The sequence below is a fragment of the Micrasema longulum genome, unplaced genomic scaffold (assembly GCF_059751315.1).
Source record: "Micrasema longulum isolate JH-2025_06_02 unplaced genomic scaffold, ASM5975131v1 h1tg000381l, whole genome shotgun sequence".
Taxonomy (NCBI): Eukaryota; Metazoa; Arthropoda; class Insecta; order Trichoptera; family Brachycentridae; genus Micrasema; species Micrasema longulum.
The window spans coordinates 199430-226401 of NW_028277582.1; the positions used below are offsets into that span (position 1 = coordinate 199430).

General features: G+C 32.6%; 1 protein-coding gene across 1 annotated transcript; it reads left to right on the top strand.

Moving 5' to 3' along the window:
• Positions 1-900: 900 nt before the first annotated feature.
• Positions 901-26972, top strand: fusl (transmembrane protein fuseless). Its single transcript, XM_088225690.1, has 4 exons — positions 901-2263; positions 16067-16219; positions 24075-24258; positions 26539-26972. Exons 1-4 carry the CDS (start codon positions 1733-1735, stop codon positions 26826-26828), a joined length of 1158 nt encoding a protein of 385 aa, XP_088081816.1. The 5' UTR covers positions 901-1732; the 3' UTR covers positions 26829-26972.

Consider the following 26972-nt stretch of genomic DNA (forward strand, 5'->3'; position numbering starts at 1 on the left):
CTGAATAATATTTTTAAATTAAAAAGAGACCGGACAGTAATAAATGATAAATGTTCCGTCAATATAGATACTACGTATATTTAGAAATTTATTTCTAATCGTTTAAGTTGTTTAAATTTTGATAAGCGTATATTAAAAATATCCATATTCATCATACACAAATTGTAATAAATACGCGCCATACGACAGTTCGCAAGGTAGTCATGTTGTTTTGTTAGCTAATAAATGAATTATTTACAGTTTACTGGATTGTCTTTTGGTTTATATCGAGCATGCAACAGTCAGAATATGAAAAAATATTATCGTGCGTACCTTTTTTATATGGGTTATCTGTCGATCTTTCAGGTTACATAAATTAGTGAATTTTGATGAAAGCATGTATTTAATTTTTTTTTTACTGATATGCTAAGTTTGAATAAACAAATCTTAAAATCAATACATCCTTTTGATGTTTTTGGTGATGATTTATTATACGGGGGGTTTGATGATCGATTGCAATTTTATTATTAAAAAAAAAAAGATTTTATTAAAATAAAAATTGCAATAAATTTTTAAAAGGGTATTTATTTATTATTACCATTTAAAAATGTTTTTCGTGCATTATTTTATTTATTCATGTGGAATTATATCGACGAGTTGTATTTTTTTTTAATGTATCGTTGAATTACCTTATAAAATAATAACAATATACTGTGATTTATATTTCTAATGACACAATAATGGCGATATAAGCCACGATGCATTTGTACTTGTAAATAGAGAAACACATAATAACGTGACCGTACTGATAACCCTGTAGTAGGTACGGAGATGGGAGTCTGAGAGACCCGGCCACGTAGTGCGGAGGAGGGAGCTGCTCCTCCGACCTCCGGCCTCCTGAGGCCGGCACCAGTCAGCGGTCAGTCAGTCCGACGACCTCGCGGGACCCGCGCCAAATCTCATACCTCTCCGCGCTCGGCTTCTCGGCTCCTCGAACTTTGTAGATACCGACAGCCAATTAGTAGAACTCGTACTCTCCTAATCCTCTCTACTCACGTGCTGTCCATGTCAGCGTTGATCGTCACGTCGAGAGTTGACGTCGGTCGTGTGCGACGTCTGTCGGTGCCGCTAGCTGCTACAGTCAGGTCACTGAATCGACTGTTGCGCTTATAAAAACCTGAATAGTGAATGATTTTATCGTTGAGATTATATCGAAACCTATTACGTATCAAAATAATTTATATAATCGTGGAGTTAATTTATATGTAGGATAAACCGAGAGACTTCCGTCGCGACTAGATAACGCAGTGGCTACCGAGGAAAAGCGGATTGCCGTTCGTTTCTTCGCAACATTATACTTCGAATGTCAGTGGTTAGTTTGCTTTTGTGATCGAGGAGATCGCGCGCACAGGTGCGAGTACTGTACGGCGGGCGAAGAGGAACGGCGGAGCAGCGTCAGGGGAGCGGGGGGCGTGAAGGTCCGCCGATTATCGGAGTCCTGGCCTGGCGCAATTACCTCCTCTCGAGGGGGCCGCGCGGCAGTCAGTCAGGCGCAGGCGGCCGGTCGGTCTCCCCAGCTATCCGAGCTCTCCGGCCCCGAGCTCTGCGGCCCCTAGCTTCCGTCCCGGACCCCGCCCGCTCGTGCGCGACGCGTATGACGATAACATGATACGGAGAGAATCGGACGGAGCGCGCGCTACTCTCCGCTGATCGGCCCGCGTCTCGCCCCCGGGATGGCCGCGCGCGGAGCCTCATGAGGGGCAGCACGGCGGGGCTGGCGGAGGCGCTGGAGGGCGAGTCGCGCCTCCACCGCGCGCTGCTGGCGGTGCTGGACACGCTGTTCTCGTGCGCGCTGCTGGCGCCCGCCGTGGTGGGCTACTGGCGCGGCACGTGGGAGCTGTTCAGCCTGCTGCTGTACCCCGACTGCCCCGTGCTCAGCCACGCGCTGTCGCTCGCCCTCGGCACGGTGGGCCACCTGGCGCTCATGCTGTCGCAGGCCTTCTTCAAGCGCCACCTGCACCCGGACGAGGGCCGCCTGCGCTACTACGTGTGCTCGCGGCTCTACACCTACGTGTACGGCGTGGTGAGCGTCAACTCGTGGCGCGGCCCGTGGGGCCTCATGGGCATTCTGATGGGGCGCGGGAGCTCCGCAGCCCCCATAGTGGTGAGCTTGGTGGCGCTGGCTGCCTTGCGCTGTCTCCGGAACATCACGGCGCCCCCCTTCGCGCTCGTTTTAGACAAACCTAAAGAGTACTTCGATGTACCGTCAATATTCCGTATTTCGGTAAGATTTTCATATTTATTAAACGCGACCTATCGAAAATTTATTCACCTCACTATATTAGGTATTTATAATAATTTTGCACTATTCGTTTTGTGCGAACAAAAAGTGTTGATATTTTATACGATTTTTATTTAACAAAATCAGCAAACATTATAATATTTGGAATTGGAAGATAAGTGTTTTTTTTCGGAAATATTGGCATGGGTAAAAAATTGAGGAAGATCTAAAAAAAAATACCTTTAGCACTCCCTGTATTGGAATTTTGATGTTACCACTTGTAAATTATTATTGTCACTCTTTCTAACATCTTAATTTTTTTATTCGGTAGTAAAAATAAGTTCCTAAGATTAAATGTAAACATACTAATTATTAATTTTATTTTTTAACCTTTATTTATTGAAATTTTTGTTTATTATAGTTCATTGAATTGTGTTTTTTTATTTTTTTAAAAAAACTATATTAACCAGTATGTTTTAGCAAAAACAATAATAACAGGTGCAATAAGTTTTTTAATGTCAAATCAGAAATGTAATGTAAATAAAGAGATGCCCAACCCAATACACAAATTACATTGATCAGATTTGGGACACATTGGAGACATTCATGTAGAAGTAAAAATTTCTGTTAAATACAGATTTTATATTTATTTTATGTTACCTACCACTACAAGTAAAAATGAAAAAAATAATTAGTACATAAAATGCTCCAATGACTTACTTCCAAACATTTTTTTTTAATTTCTCAATATATTTTCATAATAAAATTAAATCAGGTCTCGGTATACAAAATTACTTTACCACCCGGAATTTGAAATAACCTCAATGTTTTTCTGTTTGTTTATAAAAACATTATAACGTCATATAGATAATAATATTGTGACTGATTTAAAAAGGTTTATAGTAAATCCGCTATTTGTTAAAAACTCTTGCGGTGTATTTATATTTTTTAATTTATTTAATAAAAGAAAACGACAACTATTATAACAAAAAAAACAATATTTACAAATAAACCAAAACTATAGGCTAATAATTAAAGTTTTCTATATACAGGAAGGCCGGAGAAATAACGTTCATAGGTAAAATGTAGGGTAGGTGTTTCATATTGAGGGGTATCCGAATCACCCTCACGTATGTTCTGCGACTTTGCGTAGTTTTGGAGTTATGATTTTTTTAATGAGTTTTTGAAAATTTTCGACCGGATCGGTTTTTATTTTTTGATTTGTGAAAGGTTTTTACGGGATTTTTTTGCAACTCATTCTTTATAAATTGTACTTTCACGCATAAAGTAATCAGCCTTGTGACATTAATGAAAGCTACAAAAGTTTTAACCTAAAATGGAGAATTTAAGTTCGAGCGAGTCAGACTTGAACTTTTAACTTAAAATTAAAATCTTAAAATGCAATTCTTTTCTTTTTTTAGTCGAAGGAAATCGGTTATTTTCTTTTTTTTTATTTAAAAAAAATATATATTATAAAGTAATGCCTAGTAGGAGAAGACCCGTGCTAAAACAGACTAACATATATGTTTATTTATATATTGCCATATATACACACACACACACGTGTGCACCGTTATAAACATTCATACACATACACACATACATACACGCACATGCACACATATACATGCATATATACATACATATATGTACACATACACATACATATACCCACATATATTCATACATATATACATATACATAAACACCCTTACATACACATACATACATAGATATATATATTTATAAATTTAGTTCGGTTATAGTTATTAATTTAGTTTCTGAGTAACTTTGAAAACTGCGCTAGACTCTAAGCTTTTGTTAAATATAAAAAAAGTAGCACGTAATGAGCTATTATTCGCTGGAATTAGCCTTCAAAGATACTGAGGTGGAAAATCACTCAGTCTTTCTCACCTTGTGTTTACTACTCGCTAATCGTGTCGCCATTTTATCTTTAACAGTTATTTTTTGTTTACACACCATCTATCATAATTATCCTTAGGAATTTTCCGGCTCCGTATCTTTGAAGGATGATTTCAGAAAATAATAGCCTATGAAGTGCTATTTCTTTTTTGTATTATTTCAAAGGCTTAGAGTCTAGCGCAATTTTTAAAATAACTTAAAAACTATGGAATTGTCATTTTAGATTTTTATTTTTAAGTTGAAAGTTTCTTTCTGACTCGCTCGAACTTTAATTCTGCGTTAAAACGCAAAAGGTAAAAACTTTTGTAACTTCCGTAAATGATACAAAGGTAATTACTTTATGCGTAAAAGTACAATTTATAAAGAATGAGTAAAAATCCCAAAAAACTTTCTACAAATTTTAAAAAAATAAAACCAATCCGCTCGAAAATTCTCAAAACCCCATTTAAAAAAATCATAACTCGAAAACTACGAAAAATCGCGGAACATACATGGGGGTGATTCGGATACATTCGGATGAGGTACGAACATTTTACCTTTGGACGTCACTTCTCCGGCCATCCTGTATAACTAAATAAAATGCCAAAAAATAAGAAAAAAAGCGACCCGTGAAAAGCCATTCCGTATAATTTATTTATTATTTAAGTACTTAATATACATATTTACGTATATATTAATAAGGGCGAGCATATTGCATTAAGGCAATTTCTTCCCACCTAACCAAATAATTCCATTCATCCATCGTTCCACTTGTAAAAAAAAATATTACAACACAAATAAACAAGAATATGCGAAAGAAAAAGTTTTTTGCTTACTCGGTCCTAAAAATTATTTTCGTCAGTGGATCCATACAGAGTAACCCCATATCAGCATTCCCTCCTTTCTTTTTTCAAACAAGAGAAAATAATTATAATATAAAAGCATACAAAAAATAAAATAGGTAAAAAATAATTCAATAGGAACATTTTGATTAAATTAAAACTATTATTTGCCATTAAGGTTTTAGCATTTTGTTTAAAGTTGTTTAAAGCAAGGAAATATATATCGATTTAAGGAAAAAAAAAGTTGTAATAATTTAGGTTTCTAGGGAAAGATTTTAAGCACAAATAAAAAAATTCAATAATGCTTGCAGCCGAGTTGTACGTTGAGGGATAGGAATTTAAATTTTCTCAAGCAGTTGTGGGCAATCTAAGTTGTTATTGCTATTTTGTAAAGGAAGACGGTATCAAGATGGTTCTTCTGGATTACAAGGTACCGATTTTGTGATGTACTGCAGCTTCTTCATAGTTATTGAAATGCAAATTTTGCCGATAGTTTCAGTATTTCAAAGTTTGTTTTTGAATCTTTTTAATTCTTAAAATATATTTGAAATATTGAGGAGACACGACTTTAGAGTAATATTCAAGGATATTGCGTGCATAAGTAAAATATATTTTTATTAGTGTCGGTGGATTGCTAAAAGGCTTACAGACTCTTATTGTAAAGCCCAGTGGTTTGTAAGCTTTGCTAACTGTCTTCACTATGTCTTCTTCATATGTCCATTTTTTATCTGAATATACACCAAGGTAATATACAAATGCTCATCAACTAATACTGCTTCGGTAATTTTGCATTCATTTATAAAATAAAGGGATGGTTTTATAATTTTATTTCTAGTAAAGGTAGCATTTGGAGACATTTAAACAAAGGTAGTTATCATCGCAGTATTTAACGACCTTATCAAGGTCTTTATAGAGATTGTTAATTTCTTCTAAAGTTTTAATTTTGTTGAAAATTTTCATATCATCGGCGTACTGGAAAAAAAGGCAAATTCAAAGCAGTAAAAAATGAAATTTATGTAAACATTAAAAAGAAGAGGACCTAGAATCGATCGCTGGGAAACTCCTGAAGGAGCACATTTAAATAAAGATACAAACCCAGCCACAACCACGGCGTAAAGTCTTTTTTTCTATATAAAAGCTAAACCATTCAATCAGTTTTAATTTTTCTTTGAGAACCGTGTGACAAACTTTGTCGAATGCTTTAAATAAAGCCATGTATAGAACGTCAACCTGTATTTTTTTGTCCATATTTTTATGAGCGCAGTCAATCAAATACGCTAGATTGGTTAAAACAGATATTTACGAAAAAAACCATGAAGATTGATGTTTATATATTTTTAATTGCGGGATAAACCTGATTGTAATTAATAGATTCAATCATTTTACTATATACTGAAAGAATAGGCCTACATATAGTTATTTATTTCATTTCTGCACCCTGACTTGTATATAAGCATTATTAAAGCCTCTTCTCATTGCTTAGATCTACGCTTTTATGAATAGACCATTATAACATCACCGTTAGTGGTAAAGCTAAAGATTTAGTGCAATTTTTGACGAAGATAGTAGGAATTTTATCACGTCCAGCACCTGTACTGACGTCAAGTTTACTAAGGTACAATTAATGTTTTTTCGCAAATATCAACATTATTTATAAACTGTCATTTACTACTTAAGTTTTATCTGGTATATAAATTTGATCATAATTATTAAATGTGGAATTAATGTATTCGGAGAATTTTTCACATATGTTTATACCTTCTTCAATCATTTTACCGCCATGACGCATTGTTTTTGGGATAGAATTGTTTTTCCTTTTACTTTTAACATAATTCCAGGTGCATTTTGGGGCACTAATAACGAGTATATTTGCTTCTGTGTTGCGTATGTACCTGTAAAACTCTTCTTTCAGTTTAAACGCTTTTGACGAGGTCGTAAAAGGTTGAAGTGTGTTTGTCAGCTATGTTGTTGTAGTTTTTAAATTTTTTATGGTATTTTTTTTCTCTTATAACCTTAATAAGAGCATTAAAATACCATTGTGGCAACTAAGTGGTTCTTGGTATTTTGTAAGGTATGTAAATTTCAATGGTTTTATGAAGGTGGAGGTAGAAAGAGTCAACAGCATGCTCAGTATTCATTTCCTAGAAGTTGTCATGTCAATCAATGTTTATAAGATCTTTATCGATTGAGGTATAATTGGCGTTATGAAAAATAAATAGTTTGTTCTGCATCTCTTTTAGTGGCAATATATATAAGTTAATTATTTCCAATATGGTTATTTTCGGCCACTATTGGAATCATAAAATGTGTTATGTTTAATTCCACATTTTCCAGAGCAAGGTCCAGACATCTTAAGTTAGAATTGCGTACATGATTATATTGTTTCGCATTTATGTATGACATAAGATCAATGAGCCGTACACTAACTGAATACGTGTAAGATGTTGCCATAAGGTATATACTTTTGTACGCAGTAACTTGGAGTTTGCTTCCATTGTGTGGAGCCCACAATACAAAACAAACATAGAAAGGATTGAAAATGTTCGACAAGTTTTTTTTAAAAACCTAGATTATAAAATCAATAAAACGCTTTGCACTTAATCAATCTGTTAAACAAAATGGATTTTTTACCCTTGAAAATAGACGCACTATATCTGAATTAAGCTATTTGGATAAATTATTAAATAATAAAGTAGACTCTTTTAATCTACTCTCCAAAATTAATCTTAATGTCCCCTTTCGCGTGACAAGAAATAAGTATTTATTCCATCTGCGAATCTGTAGCACTAACTATGCACAACACTCTTTCCTCTATCGTTCTTGTTTCAACTATAATGTTTTTTTTTCGTTTATTGATATATTAAACACGATATTAAACCTTTAATTTATTTAAAAATAAATCAAGACTCATTCTTTCTGGCTGCGATACGATCCCACTTGCTATTTAATGATGCTCACACTTTCAAATACCTGAACCTTAATCCCACACAAACACACCTCTCACTTTTTCTCATACGAATACACACAAACACACCCTTTTGTTGTACCACAATTTAATATGTATAATTTTTATTTAGAAATTTCGCTGATCTGTCTTTAAACCATATCTTTTTTATGTTGTTACATCATTGTCGACTGTTTGTTTCAGTAAAATAAATAAATAAGGTACACTTCACCCGAAGATTGGTCCCTTTTTATGTCGCTAAGATTAAAATCACCAACAACTACGAAATTATTATCAGCATTTTTATCCGTTATCCACATGAGGTCGGATTATGTTATCATACGTGATAAGTAAATAAAATCACGTCTAATAACCAATAACAATACCAATTACTGTAGTTATTTGACGAAATTATTAATTAGAAATAATCTTACTATGCTTCATTTACTTATTATTTGATATACTCGAAATTTTCCAACGATAAATATGTAAACAACATAACGGTTTTTTCAGTATTTCATAAGCTTTTTGGTTGTACTACATAAATGAATTTCGTGTCTTTAAAGACGATGTTTATTTATTTGAAGCAATAAACCATAAAATATTTAAAAATGCAAAAAATGGCATTTGATTAATTTAAATTGTTTATTTTTTATGTTACCTCGTATATGAAATTTGATTTGTTTAGCGTAAGGATGTGGGACATTATCTTCATTGTTTTGCTCAAACCTGAGCGTAGTAGTCTTCAGAGGTGTCAGGAATTTGATGTATATATAATACGCTTCCAATCCTCCTGATCCTGGACCGAGTTGAGAACAACGTATGATTTCTTTACTTATTATCAGACTACCCAAAAAACGAATTAAAAAAACTCAAAATCAAGAAATCATCTGATTTTGCCATTTCAAAACGAATGTTTTTTTTTTAATCGCGCAATAATAAAAAAATTAAAAATATCTTCTTTTTTTAAAAAAAGAGAATACAATTCTATAAAAAAGTTTTCAACTAAAGTATTTCAATAAATTTTATTTTTACAAAGTGTTACCAAAAGCATAATTTTACGTAGAAATAAAAGAAAATGCCACAAAAATGTATGTGATTTAAAATGCCTGTATTTCTTTTTAAAATCAAAAACTTAAAATTTGGCTTAGGCCACTTTCATATTCAACTTATTATCTTCTAAATTAATTATTACACCAAATTTTTGTTCAATACTTAGTCTTTATTGAGATCCTAGATACCAAAGTTTAGTCTAAATTTGAAATGGCGTAATCTGCCGGTCTAAAAGTAATTATTTTTTAGTTACATAAAGTTTTTAAGTATATTTTTTAACAGAAATAAATACCTTTAAAAAATATTGTTTTTATAGAATTTATGTTTTTTTATTTTTTTATTATTGCGCGATTCAAAAAAAATATTCGTTATGAAATGGCAAAATCGTTTGATTTCTTAATTTTGCGTTCGTTTTACCAGACTACATACAGCCTTAAGAGAATAGGCGAAATATGTTTTTTTATGAACAGGTATTTGAATATTGTTTATCTGCCACTCTCTTGCAAATGCCTTGGACAATTTAACCTTACTTACATTGATGTTTTGCTTTCCCATTATCAGCACCCCACAATTGAACTGTTTTTTTTTACGAAAGAGTATTAGTGTGAAATTTACTGTATTGGTACCTTTTCCGTTTTTCAAAACTATGATAATTGTATACCATCCGTCCGTCCGAAGACGGCAGAAATAACTGGGCGCTTCTTTGTGTTTTTGAGTGGTCTTAGCTCCCATAAAATACAATTTATCAAAAAAGCAAAATAATATAAATACCAACAATATTTTGAGTTTGTCCAAGTTTTTGTAGACAAGGACTGAATTCAACTCCCAGGCGAGCTGTTAATATTAAAATATTACAACAGAGATGAAGAACATTTTAGAGAAGGTAATATAGAAGTCTAGGCATCTACAGGGCTTATTACCTGACATTAGTTGGTTTAAGTGGTCACTTTACACAAAAAAATGTAAAATTTATTATTCTGCCCATATTTAAACATCCATTTTCATATAATTCGTGTAATTGAATTATTTCACCTACATACTAGGCAACGCCTGAAAATGTTATTTTTTCCATTTCTATACTTCTTCATGGACCAGGTGAATTTATAAACATATAGATGTTCAAATATGGACAGGATGGTGAATGTTACACAGTGTATAAACTGGCCACTTAAACCAGCCAACAACAGGTAACAAGCCCTGTAAATGCCTAGACTTCCATATTTCCTTCTCAAAAGCGTTTTTGTTCTCTTTTGCAAAACAAAATAATAAATGAAAAATTGTGTCTTTTTAAAAAATATTTTGTTTTTTGGTGAAATCACATTGTATTATTAATATAAATTTAAACGCATTAACATTGATAAACATAAAATAAAGCCAGTTATAAAAATAAATCTTAAGAAAAATGTATAATATTAAAAAATAGGAAAGAATGTGAATCTTTAAAAAAAAACAACTTTTTCTGTGTCATGTGAGTGAAATACCTTCAGTACCTTCTCAACAAGTTAGACGCATGCGAAGTTTTATATAATTTCAGTATTCCATAAAACACAGTTTTCTTTACAAATAAACACTGTCATTAGGTAAGCTTAAATTTACCTTTTTTATTATGCGAATTCGTTCTTATGTTTTATCATTAAAATAAATAAATACTCCTTTATTTAGCACTTAAAAATTATCATAAGTTTATCTATAAAATGAAAGATTTTTCATTTATGATTAGTTTCTGTAGATGGAAAGATATTAGCTTTCTGAATCTAGTAGTGCTTTAAAATAAACTCAAATGGTCTAAAAATGTTTTTCCACAAAGCTAATGCCAATTTAATCCATAAAAAAATTACATCAATGTGTAAAATTATCGCTAATTATGAATTATAAAGTAAGTCTTTTTAAAAACAAATGTAATTTCAACTCCAAATAAAAATAAAGGACAATAATATAGGATTAGCCAATAACTGCTTACTTATATTTATAAATAATTAATTTAACAATAAAAATGTGCACGGTTTGCAAATGTCTAATTCGTATAAAGCTTACAAGCTTATTTATTACTTTACACTCTTTATCAAAATAAAATTCCATGTTTACTTATTTATTTAATTTATTATTAATTTGTTTTATTTTATATATTAATTAATAATTTAATTTATTTACATTACCTGTTCTTTCTAATGTGTGTTTTAAATTTTGGAGTTACGATACTGTAAAAGTTATTTCATTTTAATCTAAATTTGTTGCGATGGAGAAGAAAAACGCTTTTGAGAAAGAAATATGGAAGTCTGGGTATTTACAGGGCTTATGACTTGTCATGGGCTGGTTGAAGTGGCCATTTTACACACTGTGTAATATTCACCACCCGCCTATGTTTAAATATCTGCATTTCCTCAACTCTTACATCTTTTGACTTTTGTTAAGTAAAGGAGCTGAAACCTTTATCATGCGGGCAAAATTCATCTCGCTGGATCGATTCACCTACTAGGCAACACCTAAAAACAATTTTCCAATTTATATACTTCTTCTTATACCAGTTACTTAATTCAACAATGTTTTGGGTATGTTTAAATGTTTGCAAATAGGCTGAATTTCCTTCCTAAGGAGTTATTAAGATCTTAATTTGTTGCAACTTCTCTGTTGCAACAACATACTCAAAACATTGTTTATTTTATTTTGAATCAAAAATATGTTTTCTCAGTCTACCTCATATTCGAAATATACCCAATGATGTGATAATTATTGTATTTTATTATAATTAATTATTAATAATATTGTACTTAAGATAAGAAATATTACCTTTATTTAATTCTTGGAATAAAAGTGTTTATTTTGTGTACTATTGAACGTGAGTGGAATTAACAATACTAATTAACACGTGTACTGAAAATCGTACATTTTCAGGGTCAGCACTAGTGATACTCAAATTGCCTACAACTAGGAGTTTCCGTTCTTTTGGCTAAGAAACTAACTTGTGATTTTTAATATTTTTCATTAGAAAAAAAAATAAGCGGTGCATATTTATATTTTGCTTTCAGTAGCTGGTTCAAATAAAATATGTTTTGCTTTTCGTTAAGTTCAAATGACGTGAAAATGAACACTTTATAGAGAATAATTATTTTAGAAATGAGAGTTCGAGAGAATGAAGTAAATTCTCTCATACGTTTTAAAATACCGCTGACATTAAATTGCATTTTTTTTTTAAGAATGTAATATTCACACAATTATTGTTATTTTTTACTTATATTTATTTTATTGTATTAATTATTAACATAAACTGCGTCCGTTTGTTTCGCAAATTTAAATAGAAGCACCAAAAGTAAAAAACGACATATTTTTTTTTGCCAGGTTATTTTATTTACAACTTTTAATATGTTGGAATTAATCTATGGTTGTATTCCGTTAAAAAAACGGTTTTTATTTTTTGGAACAATAACAAACTACTAGCAATCCATAGAATATAAAATATAACGTTCCACCATAGAATTAAGAATAGTCCAGAAGGAGAGCGTAGAATCATATTTGATTACATGTTCAAAAATCCCCCCACTTTGCCCCACTTTCGCCACGCGCATGCATAAAGTTGCCGTGTATTGTTGCCAGATCGCGAAAAATATGACCATAACACAAATGTAAGATAATTATATTTCAAAAAAGCAATTTCGGTCAAATGTCCACCACGACATTGTTAATTCCGAGAGGTACAGTTTTCGTTAGTTCTCTCATTAGATGAGCAAAAAATAAGCTAAAGTTCCACTAAGTCAATTAAAACCAATGTTCTTATTTATAAAAAGTAGCGTAAAAAAATTTACTACCCTGACAACATTAACAAAATGTCCATTTTGTTTCCTTTGTCAATATTATAGGTGGAAAAATAAATGTAATGCATTGATTACTAACACGTGCATTTGCTACATACACATAAAATGTGATCCCATCCTGTTTCTTTTTGATCCCAGCAGCATTTCTACACTTTAAAATAACACAATACGCCATAGTTGAATTTAAATCGGAAGTTGCGTACAGAGCGACGTCAACAAAGAAACTAATGTGACTTTCAAAAATCTTATTTTTATATGCATAATACATAAAATATTTAAAACTAAACTAAAGAATATGAAAAAATGAAAGTAAAAGACACTTTCGTAAAAAAAATTACATAGAGCAACAATAATGTCTTAGCGTTACTTGTTTATACAAAGATTAAAATATAATTATAAAGATTCATTTTATTCATTGAAATTTCAACGCTCGGTGCAGTTTGTATTAAACACAAGAAAATAAATTAATGAATCGGAGAACGGATCTTTAATTAATATATTAAATAGACTCTTATGCTGTTTTAAATCGATTCCATGCACTTGGCAATAATTATTCTCACGTAGCTGATATTTTTAGCATTAATTTTAGTTTATATAAATTAACTCTATTTAATTATTTCAAAGATGGTGAACGGTGATTTACATTTTTCGGGCTATTGTTATATACCTACCTATAATATATATTTACTGTACATTTTTATTTTTATTTTACTTTCTCTTTTTTTTTTCTACTTTTTTTGTACGTACATTTTTTGAGGTGTTATTTTTTAACATGACACAAAATATTTCTGTCTACCTATAAATATATACATTTTATTTATTATTCATTTTATCTTGCTGTATATGTTTATTTTTTACTACCTTTTGAACGTTTATGAATACATATTTATATATTTAATTGGATTGTTATTTTTAGCTCTAAAAAGAAATAAAATTGTACAGTTATATTTTTAACTTTTTTTTGTTTAATCTACCTATGTGTATTTTTAAATATATACTTGTACTTTTTTTTTCTTGTTCTACCTTTTTTATGTACACGATTTACTAAGTGCGGCGTTCATGCTAACTTTAATTTCTTTTTTCGTTTTCTTAATGTTTCAAATGTTTATTTCCACAAATAACCTATTTTTTGTAAGGTAAATAGGCACTATGTGTAGTATATATTATTTTTGAAGTAGAGAAATTAAAACTAAAATCAACACATACATATTCTATAATTCAAGGCCTCAAAACGTATCTCTTTTAAACGTTTTAAAATTATTGTAGGTTTTCAGTACCACTAAAATCATATATTATATTTTCTGAATTTTCAATTTCAATATTACTAAATGTGTACAAAACATGTACATTTTAGCTAAGTCTTTCCAAAAAAAGACAGGTGCTCTTGCCAGCATTACAAAGAATACAATTAAATACAATAAACTAATACATAGAGAATAAACAAAGAAATAGAAAAAAGTGTAAAATATATCAATTAAAACATTCATGTATTTTTAGATTTAGTAAATTTAAAACTAACCGCAATCCTAAAAAAACGGGCATCATTTTAAAAAAATGTTTTCTTTAATTCACTCAAAAATCTTTGGTGTCTAATCTTGTTTTTTCCCCTAACCCATAAATTATTGAAAAGCTTCCTTCCATTATATGTATCAATGCTAACATTGCAAGCTTGTACATATTATAGTACCCATTAATTTACATTTCAATTGAATAAAAATTTATTATATTTTTATGCACTACAAACGTATACATTCTCAGCCAAATGCAAAATAATACATTGTTAAGTCTAGTAAACTGGCCTCCCACGCGGAGGGTTCCCAGTTTGGTTCCCGGTAAGATCGCAAAAATCAAAAGTATTTTTATCACGCCTGAGTGTCTGTGTTCAGGCGGATGAAAAACATAGTTATGTGTGTGAAATAGAACCAGAATCCTGAACGAGTGTTTTCGACTCAATAGCGTATTCTCCGGTAAAAAATCCTGAAACAAATTGAGTGGAGATAAGTCCGCCTTATAGTGCAGTGATTGACGTTTTCGCCTACCATGTCTCGGGTTCGATTCCTGGGATGGTAAACAAAAAATATTCACTTCTACGGTGGTTTCCCATCATCCGCTTTCGTCATCCATGTTTTGGCGGCTATCGAGGCAGTGTCATCGACCCATCTTTTCTGTGGCCTTCTAACATTTCTTCTGTTTGCCTATGGTCTCCACTTTATTACTCTGGGTCTTTCTTACCTGCAATATCTTGTCTCGCTAAGTGTCCTGCCCACTGCCATTTCAATTTTGCTGCACGATCCACGATATTTACGACTCCGGTCCGGCGCCTTATGTCTTCATTCCCTATTATGCCTTCTAGACACACACCGAGCATCTGTCTTTTAATGGATCGTTGCGTGCAATTCAATTTATTTATTGGGGGGAAAAAACTGTTTTACATATATTGCATACAGAAATAAGAATACATATAAACTAAAATTGTGAAAACAGTCAATATAAATTTTCCATAATGATGTAAGCTATTGATTAAGTACATTATAGGTATAAAATAAAAGCAATATAAAAGTTGATAAATATTAGACACTTAAAAGTTGCAAATAAAATACAAAAACAAATTAAAATACACGTATGTATATATACAGTAATAAAAATAAAGTAAATAAATATTTTTAAAATGTAAAGAATACAAAAGAAAAATATATAGTTCTATATAAATAATGTAAAAGATAAAAAATATAATAATGAACATACATATATAAACAAGCGTATTTTCTTTAAAGAATCTTCTATATTTCATATAGGAGAGATAAAAAATGTCTACGTGACCGGAGAGAACAGTATTATAATAATGATATGCTCTAAAGAAAAAATCGTTTTTCCTCGAGTTAGTCCTAGGTATTTCTGGCTACATGTTTGTGTTACAGACATGGTTTCTTGTCCGTATGCTGTCATTAGCAAAATGCACGATTCATATACTTTAAGCATAGAAAAACTTCTTTATTTTCAGAAATATAGTTTAGTTTACGGTGGATTACACGGCAATATATTGCTTTTAGTAGCTTGAAGCGTAAGATTTTTCACCTTACCTTCCTGTTACATATGATCGAAATAGACGGCACCTATTTTAACAAAACAGTGTCTTGTGTACCGTCAGGTGATTAAGGTCAGATTAGGGTTTGATGATGAGTATTCTGTACTGTAATTCAGCACTCGAAGCCTGTTGTACTGCAAAATAATATACCATATTTAAATCTGGTTCCAGAGTACCCGAGAGCCAGTGCTGTTCGTGTTGGACTGCATATTCTCCGTAGTCGTGGTGGGGTCCCTCGTGGTCTTCGTCTGGCGAGGGGCGTGGGACATGCTGGACTTTTACCTCTACCCTAACGACAAGGTGTGGAGCGCTTGGGGCTCTGCGGTAAGTTGTCAATTCCTTTTCAGCCCGGTGACCGTCACATTTGGTGACCCGCGAGTGCCTGATCAAGTGGTAATTCTTAACATTATTTATGTCATCATCCGGCATCAATGAAATCGCTTCCTCTACATACCCGAAAACCGTTTTAAAGACCGTGGGTCTCCTAATCGGTTTCTCTCATACTAAAAAATATTTTTTTGACAATAAACGAGTTACTCTTTAAAAAAATTTATTTCGTTAGCCACGATTTTAATTAAATTTAACTATACTGCTTTCACTGCCTCTTGCACTGTGAGTTTGAAAAATTATATGGAGGGCTTATGTCAGATATTGTCATTCTTCCTCATGACCATATTGCAATAATACATTTTTTTTATTGATTAATATAATAACATAATTGATGCACGTTTTTTTTTTCAATGCACATTTGCAAGTGTTTTAACACCTTTGGCCTTGCTAGGTGAACTGCCTTTTGTGCAGGCGTTAAATCTCGCACTTTTTGTATTTTGTATGACTTCAATCGTAGTTCATTTTTTAATATGCGCCCCATGCTACTTTTTTTTTTTTTTTTTTTCATAAATTATTTTATTTACTTTTTGAGGGCACAATTACTGTAGACAAAAAGGTGTAACTAACATCACATTACTTTTATTGAAATGTTTTATTATTATTAAATCAATCAAATTAATTGTTTCACACCATTATATTCAGTCGTTTAACCTGAACAAAATGCGCGTTTTTTATGTTCGGCTAAAACTAATTTATAATCTGTTTAAAAGATATGTCTATTTGAGTATATTGCATATTGAAATAGAAATCAGAGCGTGATTCTTGGCAACATATTGCAATGTTGAAATTTCTCGAACTTTCTACGATTTTGCAAAATTTTCTCCCATTTCTAAAAAAAGCAATCCCAAAGAATTTTGTCCCACATTTTGTCCTATTGTTCTGAAAATTATACAAATCACATTAAAGTATACAATAATACTAAACAATTGTAATTAATTGGTCTTAATAATGTACCTACACGAAAGTTGAAAAAGCCAAACGAAAAGACTCAGCACCTAGCTATGAGGAAGTTCAGTGGTTTTTTTTAAATTTTTGTTATTTGACTATTAAACTAAGCCAAAATATTTTTTTTTTCAATTTTTATATATTGTATTATCAGCGCTACGATTTTTTAAAGTTTTGCATTTCTGAAGTAACTCCGCGTCAGAGGTTCTCTTCCGCTTATTTTCGATCAGTTCTGCCTATTGGTCCATTCACGGTGAGCAAACCAGAAATTTTCCATAACTCGTTTATCATTAGTTGATTCATATGAACCAGTGACGTCGGTCAAAGTAGTTCGTTTTTATCAAAATGTTTTTTATTATTTTTTGCGTACATTTTCAGGAAACTGCGGTACAATTAAATACTCCAATTTTTACCGCGCGCAAGAAAACAATTAGATGGCTCAGTTCCATAGAGGGATAACTAAAAAAAAAAGATATGTTAAGTTATACTATTCATTGTATTAAAAAAATAACCCTTTTCAATTCTACAAAGGTGCAACTCTTAAAAAATATTGATTTTCTCACAAAAGATAAATGTTTTCATATGGAAATAAATTAACTTTACAATCTCTCTGCGTCGTGACTAATTTAAACTCTGTGATAATTTGTATAACACCTTTAATCCTATAACTAGTAACTATTGCATACATATTTTTATCATTATCATCGTTCCCTTTCCGCACCTAATGGTGCATAAGGCACTGCATTGGTACACCAATCGCAGCGTATCTTGATCATTTTTGTTACATGCAGGTAAGATGATCAGTTTTACGCTTCAGGTACCAGTCCAGGGACTATGAAATATTCTAGTGTGAAAACACCATTTTAAATAAATATTTCACATCAGCCATGTCGGGAATCGAACCCCAGACCTCTTGCATGGCAGGCTAACGCGCTGGCCATTACACCACGAGGCCGATATACATATTTTACATAAATATATTCATATGTACTACACTTAAGGTGATGTAAATAATTATTTGTTACAAATCAATTAAGGTCTGTCAGTACTTTGGTCAGCCATTACCAAAACAAGCTATATCTAGTTATCTCTGTATAGAACTGATCCATCGAATTATTGTATCTAATTTCCCGTAGAGCTGAAGTTCCTCATTGAATGAAGGCGTTATGTCGCAAGTTTTTAAGCATTTCCCCCTAAAGTTTATAATATAAAATAATTAGTAAAACTAAATTAAGATATTTGATTGACTTCGTATTAAAATGATTAATTATAATATATTTTCTCATGATTATATGCGCCCATCTATTTTATTATTCATATATTTTTATACTTAGCTTTATATTTTGGAAGCTATTAGAATATTTTGATTAGAGTTGTTAATTTTTTGCATGTTGCGTAGACATATTTTCTTTTAGCGTATCAATTTGCTAGTAGCGATCTCGGAACAGTCGAGAGTTGCCGAATATCTTTATGATTGAATCAGACCAATCCGCATTGTGCCGCTAATAATTCCCTCGTATCCATCATATTTCCGCGCACACTCCAAGCGACATTGGCTCGCGGTGATTGGCTCACAAAAGCAACTTGGAGTGTGCAGCCTTCGTCGCCAATTACACCGCTAAACATGACTTCACGGGAAGGATTTGCCATTAATCTTAACATATCTCAACTCAAATCATAGTTGTAACCCCCGGACTAAAAATTGCATGCCAGATTGAACATTATAACACCCACTGTGCTATGGCGGATGGACCGGCTGAAATCTTCCATTTATGTACAATTTATAAGTGAGTTGATAGAACAAAAAAATGTCGTTATCTAACTGTAAACAACACAGTAATTGTCTTGTCAGATTGTCATCGGCAAACGTTAGAATTTTTCAGTTTTTAACTCATTTTAACTCAATCAAAGGTCAGTATGGGCCAAGACATTCGCTTACAACACCTACTTTAAATTCATGATTTTAAAGGAAATTTATTGTTAACATATTACAACAGAGATGAAGAACATTCAAGAGAAGGTAATATAGAAGTCAAGGCATCTACAGGGCTTATGACCTGTCAATGGCTGGTTTAAGTGGCCACTTTACACACTGTGTAACATTCACCATTCTACCTTTATTTGAACATCTATATTCCTTCAATTCTTTCATCTGTTGATGTTTGTGAAGTTAAAGAGCTGAAAGCTTTATTCATGCGAGTGAGATTCATCTAATTAAATTATTTCACCTGCATACTAGGCAACGCCTGAAAATGTTATTTTTTCAATTTCTATACTTCTTCATGGACCAGGTAATTTATCAACAATATTTTGAGTTTGTCAAAATTTTTGTAGACAAGAACTGGATTTAACTCCCTGGGGAGCTGTTTAATTAACATATTACAACAGAAATGAAGAACATTCAAGAGAAGGTAATATAGTTAATATAATAATATATGTTTTGTAATAATGTTATGTAATAATATGTTAATATAAACAGCTCCCCAGGGAGTTGAATCCAGTTCTTGTCTACAAAAATTTGGACAAACTCAAAATATTGTTGAAATTTATTGTAGTTTAATTATTAATATGGATAACTTATATAGCGCCATTTTTGTAATATAATACCTCAATGGCGCTTTACAAATTGATTAAATAAAGGAATAAATTTAATTTCAACTTTTTAAATTTGTAATTTCAGGAAAACAATGTACTTTGTCATCACAAGCTAAGGATTAATATAATTTATTAGGTACTTTTTTTTTAAAATCCCTGTTCATGGTGTTATTTCACTAATTTTCATTATCATTATATTTTGATCATCTGTTACATGAACGTAACAGTCTAACGCTTAAAGCGCAGGTCCGGGACATTAAAATATTTTTTTAAATCATAATTTTGTAGCCGAAGGTAAAAAACACCTTTTACGTCATTAGGGCATAGTAGTTGGAACGTCAGCAGCTTATTCGTCTGTCATATTTTTCGATTATGTGGACTTTTATCATGTCCAAATTCGATCCGATCATGACAAGTCTTCTTTGAACTTTCTCATCCTACGTTTTAAATCACACTTACTTGCATACTAGCTTTAATATTCCTTTATCATCCATTCGTTCCGCGTAGCCAAACTACGAAAGACAAACAATATCTATCGTTCGGATTTATTCAACTCTAAAGTGTAGTGTATAAATGTGACAGGTTATCATTGTTTGGCACCAATAAATAGATCTAACGATTCCATATTTTAACAAGTAAGGTTTAATAATAGTATTATGTCGTCAAATAGCACGTGGTGCCCGTTATAAATTAAGTGCTTCGAGAATATCTGTAAACAAGATTATCAAATTATAAAAATAGTACCCGAATGTCTACTTAATCAAAAATAATGGCCGTGTTTTTTAAGACCGATTTTTATATTCAACGGAACGTTTAAAAAAGTAACATTAAACACGAGAAGAAATTACAGTTACAGACACTTTTCATCTAAAATAAAAATGTGAAATGAATGAGTTTTCTGTAATAAAAAAAGCAGGCTGTACTGGCTATTAGAAAAGAAGCCTGTTTTTTTTAAAGTAATCATTTCTTCAACGCATTATAAAAAAAAAATAATTTGTATGTTACCCTTTGTATTTTAAGGGTATAAGAATTTTTAATATTTTATAGATTTTTTAAATATGTTTTTCAAAGTATTATTTAAAGAATGGGTCTTCAATTCCTAAAAAATATTTAAATGGAATTTTTGTTGCCCTTGGGATAAAAAAAAACATAGAATATTACAATATTTGAGTTTGTCCAAATGCTCGTAAACAAAGGACTGGAAAAGCCCTGTAAATGCCTAGACTTCCATATTCCCTTATTTAAGGTATTCTCCATCCCTGTTGTTATTTGTCAATCTTAATGATTCCCGAGGGGGTGAAATCCAGTCTTTTGTCTACGAACATTTGGACAAACTCAAATATTGTAATGAAACCAACTGGTCCAAGAAGAAGTTTAAAAATTAAAAAATTGTTTTCAAGCGTTGCCTAGTATTTGAAACAATTCAGTTAGACGAATTTCTTCACAGCAATAAAGGTTTCAGCTTTTTAACTTCACTTAAATCAACAAATGGAATAATTGAAGAAATATGGATGTTTAAAGGCGAAATTGTAAATGTTACACAGTGTGTAAAGTGGCCAATTAAACTAGCCAATGACAGGTCATAAGCCCTGTAAATGCTTAGACTTCCATATTCCCTTATTAAAGGTATTCTCTATCCCTGTTGTTATTTGTTAACAAAGAATATTTTTTTCGAGTTACAAATAATTAAGATTGATTTTTTTCAATTGTATATATTTTTGGTGTTATATGCCCCCTGCACAAAAAAGGAGATGCCATGGCATCTCCTTTTGAACTGTGATAACTATAGAGACATGACACCGCTAGACACAGCTTATAAAGTCTTTGCTGGATTCCTATTTAGAAGATTTCTCTCAAACGTTAAAAATTTAATACCAGAGTGGATTCAAACCAGATAGATCAACAACTGACCAAATATTCACATTGAAAATCATACTGGAAAACATGCTGAAATATAATGTTGAGACCAGCCACGTGTTTATTGACTTTAAAGCGGCATGTGACAGTATCAAGAGGTCGAAGCGAATCGGGCATTTCTAAAAAGCTGATACGACTTATTACAATGTCCAAAACACAATGCTTGGTGAAAGTCCAAAACAGCAAATCAGATCCATTCCAGACGTACAACAGTCTAAGGCAATGTAATGCACTGGCGTGCCTGTTTAATATTGCTCTAGAAAAAATATTTTTCAATGCAGGAGTGTAAACAACAGAAACTTCTTTTAGAAAGACCACCAAGATATTAGCCTATGCAAATGACCTAGACTTAATTTCCAGAACTATTCTGGGATTAAAAGATGATTTCTTAAAGCTAGAGATGGCTGCAAGTGACGTGGGTCTTAAAATAAATACATCTAAGACTAAATATATGTTAGTGAGAAAGTCACAAATAAACTATGCACAATAGGCAATTGACGTTGGGTCACACCACATAGACAATGTCAACTCCTTTAAATATTCAGGTACTGAAATAACTAATGATAACAATTTTAGTTCCGAGATTAGAGCACGGCTATCGGCAGCAAACATATTTAATTATGGCTTGTTTAAACATCTGGGATCCAAATTCCTCACTAGAAAAACTAAGACCATTATTTACAAAACTCTCCTCAGACCGGTCCTTGCGTATGTTGCCGAAAGCTGGATTATGACCAAAAGAGATGAAAACATGGTATTAGTATTTGAAATAAAAATATAATGGAAGATATTTGATGCTGTCAACCAAAACAGAGTGTGGAGGAGACAGTTTAATCATGAATTAGAGGCACTGTATGGCGAAATCCAAAATTGCACCAGTCATAAAAATGTACTCCAAAAAAGATTCTTTACACCACTTTGGAAGGCAGACGAAGCAGAGGCAGACTAAAATTAAGATAGCTGGATAATGTGGGAAGAAACATTAGAGCAATTGGCCTGACGAACTGGAGAAGAGCCGCAGGGTGCAGGGAGGAACGGAGACAGATTATAAAGGATGTCAGGGTTCACAAGGGGCTGTAGCGTTACTGATGATAATGATATCTTTAGATTATTTTTTTTGAATTAAACCTAATGTTCCCACTTACACTACTTACAAAATCAATGTCTGTTTTTTTAATATTGTTGTTCTGTATCGGTTGTGTGACAGTTTTAGTTATTGTCATTGTCAAAATTACAAGTTTGGCTATGTCAGTCTTCGTTTTACAAACAAAAAACTCTGAAGTATAATTAAAATACTAAGCTAATTTGAAATACTTTTCTAAAAATTATCGATAAACATTGCCGTGTAAAACACCCGAGTAAAAGGGACTAACTGTTTATATGCCGCTTACTCTAAATTCAAAGCTGTACGTCGCGCCCTTTCGCAGTGCTTCACATTAAATTTGCTTAGCGTACAAGGAAAAACTAATAAATAAAAAATAAAAAAAATTAACTAAATACTAGTAAAATAAAATCTACTGTATAAATATATACCAATGCAAAAAATAATATTTTTAGTATTTTTTTTCGATGATAAATTTACCATACTATTATAATATATTATGATAGTTTTTCTAGAAATCGCGAGAGCTATTAGTTTCTAAAATTCTATTTCATTGAACTAAAATCATTAATATTAAAAGATAGAGCGAATTTTAAAAAAAAAACGTAATTCTCCGAATCGTGAATATTCGCGCATTCGTGAAAATAATATATCTTAATATTGAAACAATATTTATTTTTTAATGTTTTTAAGAAAACTATTGATGTTAAGTGCATCAATCGTATTTTGAAGTTAGATGACGCATATAGAATGGTCCTTACAGCAAAAGTTGTTAACGAAAAGGCGGACTGTAATATAAAAACGAATTTCAATTAGTTTTGTAAGAGGTTGGGAGTAATTGAATAAAGAGTAGGAACATGGAATGGACACCTACCTTTGATATGATATGAATGTTCTTCAATTTCGGGCACTGGGTGATGAAATGCACTATGATATATTTAACTATTTATGATAACTATAGAACAACGCGCGACGACTCAACAATTTTTATGCAATGTGATGTTATGTCAAAAATGTGGTGTGTTTTGTTTCAAATACAAATCTTCTTATCTTGAATTTCTTGATGTAAGGTAGGTACCATAAGAATGAATCAAGAGAAAGGTGGGAAAGAAAGGTAATCGGCCAGGAATTATATCGATAGTTGCTGTTATTTACTAAACAAGAGTTACCTCTCGCAAAATGCAAAAATAATATTAAAAAAACGTTTTGTAATGTGTTGTTACTGCGCAGGTTGTGGGGTACGGTCTGGCAGTGGTGACGTTCCTGCTACAGCCTCTGGCTCGCCGCGCCTGCACTCACCTTCAGGCTGCACGCCGCCTTCTGCTGGCTGACCTGTTCCTGCTGCTCAGCTTCGTGGCAACCATCAACGTGTGGCGCAGCGTGTGGATGCTGCTCGACATTTACTTCATCCCAGGTTTGTCCCTCCCTCTAGCTGGAGACATATAGCGCCGCCTTAGCCAGGGTTGTCGGTGCTGTTTTGTCCATTTTTCAGTAGTCTTGATCTAAGAGTATAATTATATTCTATGATTCTCCTGTTAAGTAATTAATCTACGTGGTTTTGTACTTTTTGGTAAATATTGACTTATTTTTTAAATTAAATTAACTTTATTTATTAAGGAAATTATACAGTCTTTATATAAGTACAAGGTGCAAAAGAACAATAAAAAAAGTTAAACCAATTACAAAATTATTATTAATTTATTATGAATGCAGGAGGCGATGGGAAAAAATAATTAAATTCTAAAAAAATACATCCAAATAAAAATATAAATATTAAATAAAAAGTACATAAAGGGAGAAGACATTGTATAGCTCCAACTATACTTTCCTCCCCTCTCTCTCTGCTTCCATGAACATTTATATTTCTTAGTAAAAATTCACAACCAACAATAATTAATTAGATGCAGGTAGTAAATATACATATGAATAAGTAAAAATTAAGAGTTGAAATTAAAAGTTCAGATTAAAATTACAAATTTAAATTAAAAGTTAAAATTTCAATTCAAAATTTAAATTAAAAGTTAAAATTTAAATTAAAAAAAAGTTGAAACTAAAAGATAAAATTATAAGTTATAAGTTAGGAGATACATTTAAAATGTATTTAACAGATCTGTTCTGTTATATATATTTTTTACAGTGTAATATGTCGATGTATCTAAAGCTGTCCACAAAAATATCCATTAAAATACATTATAGATAATCAAGTAGGTATAGAATAAAAATTTGTGTGTGAGAGAGAGAGGGTGGGTGAGGGTGGCTCTGTTTGTGTGTATGAGGGTGTGAAAGGGTGGGTGAGGGTGTGAAAGGGTGGGTGAGGGTGTGTATATGAGTATATGTATCAATTTGGACTTGAAAAATTAGGGTGCATAAGTTAGTATTTGTAAACATTATAAAATTGCAAAATTAAGACAAAAATTTCCTTTTCACGTAACTGAAACATAACCTCTGAAACTTTTTTTTAATTACTGGGCTCTTGATTCTGTCAGCGCTTTAATTTTCCATTAATAATTTTTAAAATCCGTTGGCAAAGAGTTGAATTGTTAAGTTAATAATCTCTTATTTTTTTATTCTTAATGATGGGGTTTGTATTGTATTGTATTTATTTTAGATAGTTGTTCAAATAAAATTTGAACATCTAGTTATACCTTAACTAATAAACAATATAATATTTTTAAATAATTTAAAAAACAAAACATTGTTATAAAATCCAGATGCTTTCCGATGAAACTCATATGGATGTTTATTTTTAACAAAAGTCATCGCCATCCCACGAAACGATGCTATGGACCAAGCATCCCTAATTTCTTTTGGCAACTCCTTAAAGTCCTGATACAGATTGATTTTATGGTTGGGTGCTTAATAAGCTCCTGACGCCACTGCAACTTGTGAAGATCTATTGTGACCGGTCTCCCCGTAAGTTAATACTCGGCCTCCAAACCTAGATCTTTAAAGAGCCGGACTGCTGAGTGGAGGGCGAGTTTTATCATGTCCATTGCCAAACCTCCAAGGCCAGGTCTTTAGAGTTTTGGAATATTCAGGTAGGGGGCTAGTGCTCACACACCCTCAGGTTTAGCTAGTGGTTCCCTGAAAATCTGGGTTCTTTCGTAATACTTATGATGAATCACATCACTCAGAATCCTTAACTCGTTGTTTCGGAGCAGGCATGAGAGCGCCTCGGCAATATGGAGTCTACACAAGGCTAGGCCATACAAAATAATTGAAGTATCTCTACATGAGGGAGTATGGTAGTTATCCGTGACTTTATCTCACTGCATTTATATTGGACATGATGGAGACCCAGCAGTTTGCAACTTAGAAGGGATTGGTTTACGCTCAACCAATGTTTTGGGGCTGATTAGAGGTTATATCGGGAACTTGGCAATTTTGGAGGAGAGAATCAATTTGCATGTTTCGGATGGATATCTCCGACGGCTTCTAAAACTAATTTGCCTCTGGTCATGCCGATAGAAAGAAGTCAGGCGACTGAACATTACCCATTTGAAGATCGACATATTTCACGTCAGTGAAACTATGTTTAAGAGGCAAATAATCGTGCTATTGGAGAGTATTATGCTTTAATAATATCTAGCCATTGCTCTAGGGTTTCTGGTCTGATATGTTTGTACCGAGTCGCCTCTCTTTCGTCGTTCTTCTGATGATGTAAGCCCTTGTGATACGATGTGTTTTTGTGCAGAAAACCCGATGCTCAGCAACTGGATCACCCACGCGGGCTGCCTGGCGCTGCTCATGCTGCTGAACTGCGCAAACTCGGTCATGGTGCGCGGGGTGTACATCGACGCGGAGGAGGCCGGCGGCCAGTGCGTGGTGTTCCCGTGCTACTACCTGCGCCTGTACTTCCAGCGCGAGCGGGACAAGAAGCGCCTGCGCCGCCTGACGCGCGCCGCCGCCCCCGCGCAGGCCCCCGCCGAACCCAGCGCGCTGCCCCTCGTGCCCCCGGAAGCCAAAAATACGCTTCCCGTGTGATTTACGATTTTTTCAAACTCTCGTGTAAAAAACCATCGCCGATTCTTTTTTCTGGTTTTTGACCCACAGAACCCAACTCCAAAAGTTATGCCAAGCTACAAGCTTTAATAAAATCGTTTTTGATCGCTAATTTTTCGAAAAAAA

Coding starts and splice junctions, on each gene's coding strand:
- fusl (XM_088225690.1), top strand. CDS start 1,733: ATGAGGGGCAGCACGGCGGGGCTGGCGGAGGCGCTGGAGGGCGAGTCG. Junction 2,264..16,066: donor CGTCAATATTCCGTATTTCG/GTAAGATTTTCA, acceptor ATCTGGTTCCAG/AGTACCCGAGAGCCAGTGCT. Junction 24,259..26,538: donor CGACATTTACTTCATCCCAG/GTTTGTCCCTCC, acceptor GTTTTTGTGCAG/AAAACCCGATGCTCAGCAAC.